The sequence below is a fragment of the Cynara cardunculus genome (genome assembly GCF_001531365.2).
Source record: "Cynara cardunculus var. scolymus isolate 2C chromosome LG 8, CcrdV1, whole genome shotgun sequence".
Taxonomy (NCBI): Eukaryota; Viridiplantae; Streptophyta; class Magnoliopsida; order Asterales; family Asteraceae; genus Cynara; species Cynara cardunculus.
In genome coordinates, this window is record NC_037535.1 from 24,424,151 (window position 1) to 24,435,396 (window position 11,246).

The 11,246-nt window shown below is 34.0% G+C and overlaps 1 protein-coding gene across 1 annotated transcript; it reads left to right on the forward strand.

Moving 5' to 3' along the window:
• Positions 1-5,166: 5,166 nt before the first annotated feature.
• On the forward strand, positions 5,167-6,113 carry LOC112517136 (embryo-specific protein ATS3B-like). Its single transcript, XM_025124475.1, has 3 exons — positions 5,167-5,325; positions 5,513-5,620; positions 5,701-6,113. The coding sequence occupies exons 1-3, from the start codon at positions 5,203-5,205 to the stop codon at positions 6,013-6,015; spliced, it is 546 nt and encodes a 181-aa protein (XP_024980243.1). The 5' UTR covers positions 5,167-5,202; the 3' UTR covers positions 6,016-6,113.
• The last annotated feature ends 5,133 nt before the right edge of the window (positions 6,114-11,246 follow it).

Consider the following 11,246-nt stretch of genomic DNA (forward strand, 5'->3'; position numbering starts at 1 on the left):
TTGTTGCTTACGATGTCGTTTTGGTGGACTAAAATCTTATCCGGTAAGTAAATAATAGTGTTAAATTTTTACCGGTAAACACTTACCGAGTAAGTGTTTGGTAAACGGCCCCTAAGTGTCCAATATACTACTTTATAAAACTTAAGTTTATAGAACTAAACAATAAAATATTCTACCGTGTTGCAGTAAGTTTATAAGAAAATAAAATGTGAACAGGTGTACTACTTAATAGATCACGTTTCTCAAATGGCTAATAGAGAATGTAGTAACAGAAATGGTAAAGGTTAGTAAATATTCAACAACAGAAAAAGTGAAAGAAACACACATAAAAAAATATATATTAAAAACTAAGGAAACACACGTCTCTCCACCCTCAACCTTTGATCTGATACCTGATCTGACAGCTCCCTACCCTTCCCCTCATCCCCTGTCCTACCCTCAATGGCACACTGAACATGTATGGTAAACATAAATTAAAGAGTAAATGAAGAAAAAAGTGACTAAATATTATTGAAATCCCTAAACTGAAAAACAAAAGTAATTGTTATTAAGCAACTTCATATTAGGTTCATATCTAACGAGGGTAGATTAGTTATTTTTTAGTTTATGTTTCCAGACTCACAGTTACTGTCATCAACTCGTGTCGCGTCAAATGTGGAGCGGTGTTTTGTCTTGTCTCATGTCATACTAAACTTGGGACAATGATTTTTGTCCTTTCCAATCCCCGACTCACAGTTCTTGGACAACCCGTTTTCTCCTTTCCAGTCCCAGATCAATGTCGCGCCAAATGTGAAACAATGAGTTTTTTATCCTCTCCCATGTCATACCAAACTTGGTACAGTGAGTTTTGTCCTTTCCAGTCTCATCCAACCCTATGTATCAAACACAGCCTTATGGGTCCTTTACAAAATGCCTACCAGGGTAAAATGCTTATTGGTAAATTGAACACTATCACTTACTTACCAAGTAAGATTTTAGTCCACCACAACGGTATCGTATGTAATAATTTACCCGGTAAGCACTAACCATGGTAAGAGTTGTCTCCCTCACTTACCGAGTAAGACTCTCGATCCTTGCCTTCACTCTTACCGGGTAAGATTATTGGTTCTTGCCATATAAATCCGGTAAGGTAAGTGACTAAGTAAGTGCTTACCCGGATAAGCGTATGGTAAATGGCCCCTTAATGATCATTGATCAACAAATAGATCCAATTACCTCAAAGAAATAACCATAGAGTGAAGCGACAAGAAGTAGGTGGTTTTTTTATGTTTCACAAGAGAGTGTATCCGAGTGATACAAGAGTGTATTTTGTTTGTTTGCACTCATGGGCACGGGTACAAATGATGGGTCCAATTTGGTCTAACTAGATCTAACAAGCTCATTCATAATATAAGTTCGTATACAAAAATGACATTACATGAAAGCATGTATAAAGTTACTTTTAAGAATATATACCAAACATTAGAGTATCAAATATTGGGTGAAACTAGTGGATTGGGTATTAAATTAGAAAAAGAGACAACACATGAGATTCATCTAAAGCTTGTAAAACATTATTTTCATTATTAATGTGCATCTACTCACCCACTATTTTGAGGTAAAAATATTGAATACACCCACAATTGAAACAGGTCATAAGAATATAATAAAATAAATCAATTATAATTGTCAATAAATTTCACACATTATATGTGCATATATATATATATATAATACAAGGGGTTGCGGTTGGTTTTCCATTAAGTTATGTATGGATAAAGTTGTCTGTGTGGATTAATCTGTCTGTTTTTGTTTGGAAGGGTTTTATCATAGATGAAATAAGCGTATTTTTTATTTGAGTGAGGTAAGTTTGAAAAAAACTTGACCATCTGCATAAAACTCCCCTTAAAAGCTTACTGAATAAACACTTTCTATATCATTAAACCACTACCAAAAAGTAATGCATAGATGATCGAATAAGTTATGACTCTCATTAAAGTGCTAACAATTAGACCCTAGGTCATATTATGATTTGAACAAATTTGATTGATATGTTAGTAGCATATCAATATGATCATATAGTACAAGGTTGTATCGAGTATTTACTGTCATGAGTTGTAACTTGTAAGGTCATGGCCCAGATTCGCCGGAGTGGGGTGCTGCTGTTAGGTAGCCGGAAATTGGTGGCTAAGGTAACGATTTAATGAGCGAACAAGACAAAGAAGGGCACTGATTGGAGAATGGGGCATGGCCGAGGCAACAATGCGTAAATCTCAATCTAGGGCTTGGTTTTGGTCAGATTTTCTTTTGCTCCTTACTTGTATGTGATTATATTAAAAGGTCTGAAGGTGTGGGTGCTTTTTTATATAGTGATCCTAAAGTTCTGATGTATTATTTACGAATCACGATCTCTCCCCTGTACATGTACACTACCAAACCGGCAGTAAAGACATGTTAAATCCTCGTGTCGTTTTATTGCTTTCGTTACTTGATCTCCATTGCGTCGTGTTTTGGATTGTGCTTTGGTTATATGTGATCCCCCGATGGCGGAGCCACATGCAAACTAATGGGGTCTCTTGAGTCTTGACCCTGGATTTAACTTAAATTTTTATGACCCTTTCAAGTCACCAAATGTCTTGGTTCATGCTTAAAGTACCCTTTCAATTTTTATAAGACCCCACACATTTGATTTATTTCCAGTTTTTCACCAATCACCTACATTTCTTAATTCGGAAATTTTTGACATTCCTAATTCTGACCTCAGTCACCTACATTTCTAGGTCCTCCCCCTGATGCTATCATAATTCAGCATTGTTGTTGGGTTTTGCACTATTAGTTTGATTTATGACCTCAGTATGTTGTATTGAGATATAGAAAATTATCGCCTAACATTTTGCACTACTAGTGTGATATTATGCATTAAACGAGTTTGGCTTCATTTGTGTTCAAGTTCAAGCTTGAAACAAGTTCGAGTTCGAGCTTGAGAAACGGTTATCGAGTTCGAGTCGAGTTTCGACTGTCACTACTCGCGAGTTTTCCGGTCGAGTTCGAGAGTCAAGAGGGTCTTTGTTACATCTATGCTGTTGTTGTTGGATTTTCTTTTTGGCATAACAATGACCTAAGATCAATTTAGAACCTTGAATTCTCTTCCTAGGGTATTAAGGATCTATTGAATACTGATCGTACTCATTTCAAATGGCAATTAAACAAAATATAACCATCAACTAGTTCCTTGTATGGTCGATTGTATTTGAACCCGTCACATATTATTAATGACATGAAAAAGACCAAGACTAGCAGAAAAACTAATTAGCTAATGTCGCTTTTAAGATTACTCTAGAATGAGAAATGGTGAGGTCAAATACACCATCCTCTGTGTGTAAATTGACCCCTCTACCAATTCCATAATCACACATTTGGAATGCTATTATTTGACCCAAATGAGGTTCGGATAGTAGGACCCAATTGGAAATCAAACCATCTTTGTATAACTATTATTCGATGGATGTGACCCTTTTGGCAGTTTTATCATTATTGGGGAACAATAGAGGCATACGATATCGCTCTAGACTATTTAAAGAGTATACCAATTTCACAGTGAACTAAAAAGCATTGATATTGTTGGGTATTAGACTAATCTCTAACACCACATGGGAAAGACTTAGAAACTTTTATGGTTGTATAAGGCTAAACTCACATTAATTGTTAAAATAGAGAAAAGTAATTGAGTTTGCATTGGGCTTTAGACAGGAGCATGGTACATATTTAATGGTCAAAGGGCTCCTAGGGTCTCTTGACCGTGAAATCAAATTTCTACTCTCTGTTTGTCGAGTTCATATCCTGCCTGGGAGGTTTCCGACAGTTAAATGCGGTTGACTGGCAAAGGTATGAATACCTTTCCTTTACCAGATTTCAAAAACACGAAAATTCTCTCCATTTTATCTTGTCCTCCATTGCGATCCTCAAGAACATATTATCAATTCCATGGGAATTGACGAGTCTGATTCAATCGGATAGTTGTATCCTCTAGACTACGTCCAGAACCAAGCACGATTGAAGACAGAATTTTGTCTTAGGACACTGCAATTCGCAGCCTCAATCTGGTTATCAACATCAAATCGGGATATTTCATCGGAAAGGTACGCAATACTTCTGTTTTCTCCATTTTATTGTGCAAGATTTGGTTGTTTATTTGTTTATTTTAAGTTTTATATAGATTGGTCCTTTCTCCTACAACTATAGAGGTGCTTATTAGTTGTGGACTCGTGGTATAAAATCATAAATCAAATAAGGTGAAACCTGTTATGAACCGAATAACAGGGATGAAAGCAATACAGTAATGAAAAGTAAAAGCTTGGCCAAATTGTATTCAATTCAACCAAATGAACCGCGAACAACGATAATGACAATGCTTAATTGGAACTTCTACCAATTCGAGAGGCTAGTCTCTCCTATATGAAAAGCTAATATTCTGGATACCCTACTATAGCTACTGCCCTATTATTTATACTAAGCTACACTACAGCAAACTAATTCCCTAATATACCCCTCTCTAACCTCTTCTAGAATGTATATTGATGGCCTTAGCTTGGGCCAATGCCATAACAAAACCCTCCTTATATGTTAAACAAGCCATCGCTTCTCATATATGTCAAAATAAATCTCGTTTTTACATTTCTAGTGCATTGATTGTGACCCTTGTTTAGGAACACCCAAAAAGGAATTGGGTTCGAGTTTGAACACAAATAACTTTTTTAGGTGGTGCCGGAGCTCGAACTCGAATGTTTTGCCAATGTTCAAGTTTGAAGTCGATGTTCGTTTAACAAATTCTTATACCTAAAATTCAAGCCTTGAAAGTTCGTTTATGACTTAAAATTTTTAATCGAGCTTTTGAACTAGTCGAGTTGAGTCAACCATTGGTGTTAGTGCATCCAACTTGTTAAGTTAAACGAACTTTATTTTGTATTAACGTAAACTCGTGAGCTCAAGCTTGAGTTGCTGGTTAAACCCTCGAATTGTTTAGAACGCACTTGCAAGGGAAGTTTGGTTATCCTGTAAATATCTCAAGTTTTGGGGACAATGAATGTAATCTGACTAGGACTACCAACCCCAAGAAAAATGACAAATAATTTGTCAAGTAGTGAACTGGTGCTGGATTACTATTAGAGTGCCAACGCACTTGTCATCAACTCTTGCAATTCACATTTCCTCTTTCAGAGAAAAATGAAGACCGCAGTGTGTTTCATTGTGCTGTGTGCCCTAATCTCAGCATCATCTCAAGCAAGATCAATCATCAAAAGACCACTACCTAACCCTGGATTTAAGATCAACTCTGCTAATAATCAGGTACCCAAGTATATTGTGGTGTTAATTGATAGAAGAATTCCATTTTACCTCTTTTAATTTTCCTAAATGTGAATGTTTTGAATCAACTGAAAGCAGAATTTTCACTAACCTCTTTCGATTTTTATATAATGCGAACATTTGCGTTGACTGAAATCAGAATTGCACTCACCTCGTTTGATTTTCTTAGAATGAAGAAACCTGTTCTTTCACGGTAAGGATTGTAACGAGCTGCTCTTCGGTTCCGTACACCAGAGATCGAATCAGTATCTCCTTCGGCGATGCTTACGGCACTCAGGTTCGATTTTCTGTTCAAATTTATAATTGATATGAGCAGAAGAAGAAGATAATGAATGATAATGATGTTATGATGTTTAGGTTTACGCACCGAGATTAGACGATCCGTCGGCGAGGACATTCGAGCCGTGTTCCGCCGATACGTTCGATATATACGGTCCGTGTACCGATCAAATATGTTCCATGTATGTGTACAGAAGCGGATATGACGGTTGGTTGCCGACGAGAGTAGAGGTATACGGCGATACAACGAGGCCGGTTTCTTTTGATTACGATGAGTGGATTCCGGCCGAAATGTGGTATGGATACGATTACTGTTCTCCCTATGCTGTTACTACTGCTGCTCGTTCGTCAAAAACTAAAATCAACAATGAAGTGAAACCAGAGGAAGTTTGAATTGCAGATTTGGACATCCGATTTCAACGTTTGTGTTAATATGATGAATAATGTATCATATCGTATCAAGTTTAATGAATAAACCGACCTGTGTTGTAGATCTTCGTACGGTTGGAGATGATGGCATCCGATCATAGATTTTTCTTCCATTTTGCTCTCGTATCCATATCATGTTCCTCCATGGATTACTTGCAACCGGTATTCCAGAATCATCTGTGCACAATGGGAGTTCATAAGCTGTTTTGAAAATCCTCTTCATTGATTTTTTGCGCCAAAATAATGGATTTCGCAAAATAAAGGGGATTTCACCCAAGAAAAACATGAAATTCGCGAAATTCAAATTTGGAAACTTGAAAGAGAAAAAAAGGTGAAAGTTGTTAAACTTTTGAGGTAGGGGTGTTCAAAAACTCGACAACCTGATTAACCTAACGTGAAATAACTCAATTCAAAGCAACCCGATGTCTAATCGATTTGTAGAATTTTCAAACCGTAGGTATTAAATTGATATTAGGTTACTATTATTTGAACTCAACCCGATGAACCTATATCATCTTATTTCTTGGATTTAATATTATTGAACCAAAAATAGGTGATTGTGCAATACCTTGAAATCTGAAAATTTGAAATCAGACTCTTGAAAATATATTTGGGTTCAAGTTGGATATGATTTTGGCCACCTCACCCGTATTAAAACTCGAAATATGCATATATATATATATATATATATATATATATATATATATATATGTGTGTGTAATTTAAAATATTATATAAATATATTAATTTATATAATTACCTTTGGAAAATCCTAAATCCTACTCGATCATTATATTTTCTAATTTGTAAACCTGCTATTGATTTCATCAATCCTGTCAGTTGATTAGATTTGTCTTGAAAAATATATATATAGAGGTTTATTCAAGGAAGAACTGATTAGTTTGGGGTAACCGTGAGATCCAATTTGCATTTTCATTATTTTCATTGTTTTACAAAAGGCATCACATTATGCATCTTGTATGCATATCTGGGCATCACCGTGTGTATCTATTGTGTTCACATAAGGTTCATCAGAATAAGGTACGTCGAATAAGATTCGCCAGAGAGAGGAAAAATGAGAGATGAAAGATGAAATGTATAAAATCCCTAAAATGCCCTTAATTAATATTTTAAGTTAAAATTACCAAAATTATCAATTTTTTAATTTAATTTTTGATTTGTGGTTGAGATGAGATATAACGGTTAACACAAACAAAATAGTTCTCATTTGATTAAGCTCATTATATATATATATATATATATATATATATATATATATATTGCATATAACTATATGTGAGTGAGTCCGACCCCAACCTGAAGCAACTCAAAACCCGAAATCCAAATTTTGGATCCTGGTTTTCACATCCGAAACCTAATCAGATTTTTTATTTGTCCATCCAAGCCTGTACGACCCACCCGATACATACCCTTTTTTAAACTAGAGATTTGGGGGAAAACTCTCTACAAGCCCAAACCCAAGTCAGCACAAGCTCATTAGAGCTAGTCCAACTAGGCTTTATAGAGAAATATTTCCATATTCTTCCTATGTGGTGTGGGGCAACATAAAGAATTCCCATATTCTCGATGGTCAGGAATGGCAACGGGCCAGGTTCGGGCGGTTATTGGTATCTCCGTCTTCGAAACCAATAACTAAAACCGTCTTCGTAACCGCTCCAATCCTCATCGGGGATCCCCGTTGGGTCCCCGCGGGTTTCTCCGATCTCCGTTGGGGAGCCTGTGAAGGGTGAAAATCCCTTTTTTTTCCCGTTGGTTATATCCGAACCCGAACCGATATGAAAAAATTACAATATGTTAATTTTCACAACTAAAAGTAAATCACAATTTTATAAAAATGTAAGTCTAAATGTCTCAAACATAATCAAACCAATTACAATCAATGTCTTAGAGTACAATATAAAAGTAAACAGAAATTCAAGCATCATACAATCAACATCATGCTGAAGATTAGACAAATAACTAGATTTTTTCGTGAGCCTTATTTGAAGTGTTGAGGTAAAGTAGATAAAAGTATTTTAAATTGTAACGTTAGTATATTATTTTAATGATATATACATATATATGTGCGTGTATATATATAAATTAAAATTGATATATACATATCGGGCCGGGCCGAACCAAGCCGGTGATCACCATCCCCACCCCCGTCCCCATCCCCATTAAAATCCCCGAATATGTCCCCGATCCCCGTCCCGTCCCATCCCCTATAAGATGTCCCCAAACCTGACCCAAGAGTTTCGGTTTTCTGTTTTCACCATCGGTTTCGGGTTTTTTTGCCATCCCTATCGGTGGTTAGGATTGCACAAAAAATCGATTCATTCGACCAACCTTGTTAATCCAACTTAAAATAACCTAATCCATAGCCACTCAAAACATAATCAAGTTGTAAGATCTGTAAATCGAGTTGGTTTGAAAATTTTCAAACAACCGACATTGAGTTGGGTTGTTCAAATGTCTTCATCCCAGCCAACCCAACTCATATGCAGACCTATTTTTCAGCTAACAAAATGACATGATAAGGTTGTTGGTAAAGCCACAATCTCTTGTCGACTAACAATTTCTTATCGAGTAAGGAACGTTTATTCGACAAGAGACAATAAGTGTTTAGTTATCCAGTAGAAGACCGGTAATGGTTTAAGCACACTCCCCTAGTCCTTAAACGTGTTTTACCTTAACAACTGTTAAAGTTGAAAACCTTCAAAAGCGAATTAAAAAGAATACTCGTTACACTTGATTTAGGATGTAGATCAAATTCGTTTATATGCACGGTTTCGATGATCGGTGCCAAACGTCTGCTAGAGAAAACATAAGCTATTACTAAAGCCAACACAAAATTATATGGTCGTTGCGAGAGCAAAATGCTACCTCGACGTAGTCCTTGCAATGGGTCAAACGGGTGCATCTATGGGTATATGTTTGATTTAAAGGAAAATTCAGAATAGAAATTCCAAATACATTGTATTTAAAAAATCTATGGGAGTAGTTGGTATTTTATAGGATTTGAAAAAACCTGTTTGTAATAATGTTTTTAAATATGTTAAAAACAATTGTTTTGTAATAATCAGTTAATAAAAAGTAGCTTAATTATTTTTATAATTTTTTTAAATTTTTTTATATAAAGAAATGAAAATTCAAATCTATTCAAAATCTTACAAACCAAACATATCAATTATTCCAAATCCTTCAAGAAAATCCATATCCCGTAATAACATTCGTCAAACCAAACATCCCTTAATGTTTTTTTATATCTTACGAAACAGATGACAAAATATTTAAGCATTAAATACTGAGTATAAAATCGTAGCATCATATAAGGGTGGCAATTGTATGCTAAACAAAACCAACCAACATGTATATCAACTGTACCAATTAAATTGGTATCAACTTATTTAGTACCAGTTTTAATATGCCAGTAGTATTGTATCAAATAGGTAAACTTGGTTGGTACACTGTATTAAAAGTTGCGTATCACAGTATTACTATGGTACTGACTTTGAATTCTTTATGTATTGAATAATAAACATTGTAACTTCAACTATTTTGTTTGAACATTTGAATGTTTGTAAGTTTTATTCTTTACAGTTAAAAGCTCTTAAACATTACATTTGTTACCTGAAAACTTAAATATTTCTTCAAAATTTGAATATAATGACGAGTTTTCATATATGTAACTTAAAGTTGGTACAAAACCGGTACCACCGTACATACATGTACCAAGTATAGTTAGTTGATACATGATATAAGATTTTACGTACCAATTATAATTGATTGGTACATTATATCAAAGAGGAAAAAGAACTTGTTAACGTATCAAAACCCTCATCATAACGGATCTCACACGTTATAAGTTGAATAGCATATGCACATAACATAACACAAGGCATTGATTCAGTGAAAAAACAAGTCCATTGACATCGAATTTTCTTATTAAATTAATAAATAATTAAAAAAAGACGAAAAATAATATATTAAAATAAATGTTAAATTAAAGATAATAAATTGATCCATTTTTAGGGTAATTTATTTTACCCCAAATTTTGTTATATTTTGCCTTTTTTGATTTAAAACCTAAAGGGAGATATTTTTATTTTTATCTATATTATATTATAAACCAATTGACAAAAACTTTTAAAAACCATTTTTTATGCATAAAATATTGTTTATTGATGCATATTACTTAAAATTCAAGATCACAAGTAAATTGTGCGTAAGTGTAACTTATTAAAGAATTATTTTTAAATTTATGTAACTAACTATAGATAAACATAATCAAATACGGGATATATATCTTATTTTTAAATATAAAAAATCTAAGATATAATTAGAATAATCATTAGTTATAACAAAATACTTAATTATTATCTTTATAAAAATTATATTATTAAACGATAAATAAATTACTTCGTTATTAAGTTTAAATTAAATTATAAATAAAACATTGGATTAAAGAAATTACACAAAAAATCAGAACTTTAAATAGTAATTTGATACTAATATCAATTTTTTGTTTTCTCAATTTTTTATGATATATTAAATTTATAATTTATTAAAATAAAAAAATATTATCGTTTTCTAAAAACCGTATTATATCAACATAGATAAATAATAAAAGAAAACATTACAATTGAGATAGATCTTGCTATATTATGCGAACATCTTTCTAGTTTTAAAAAAGAAAACTGGTTATAACCACCTTTTTTAGAAACTAGGTCTTTTGTACAAATGCAAGAATATTTACCATCTTAGCCATTAAAATCTTATGCTAACATTTCAGTTTCAAAAATCATACGGTGACACCCAAAAAAACCGTACGGTGACACCCTTCATAAACGTAATTTTTTCCCTTTACGATGGAACCATGAAGCGTTTACCCGTGTCACTGTATCATTCCATGTGGGTCCGTCATCTCAACATAACTGCTTGAATGAGTTCTTTAATTTTATTCCTTTTTTCAGTTTTTCAGGGTTCTCTCTCGATTTCATCCTGAACGGTTTATACATCATAATATCATAAATGGTATCATTTAAAAAAAAATAACTAAGGGGCTGTTTAGCAAACGCTTACTCGGGTAAGCGCTTATCAAGTTACATTACCTTACCGAATCAATATGGCAATGACCAAAAATCTTACCCGGTAAGAACGAAGGCAAGCACTGAGAGTATTACTCGGTAAGT

Coding starts and splice junctions, on each gene's coding strand:
- LOC112517136 (XM_025124475.1), top strand. CDS start 5,203: ATGAAGACCGCAGTGTGTTTCATTGTGCTGTGTGCCCTAATCTCAGCA. Junction 5,326..5,512: donor TCAACTCTGCTAATAATCAG/GTACCCAAGTAT, acceptor TGATTTTCTTAG/AATGAAGAAACCTGTTCTTT. Junction 5,621..5,700: donor GCGATGCTTACGGCACTCAG/GTTCGATTTTCT, acceptor TATGATGTTTAG/GTTTACGCACCGAGATTAGA.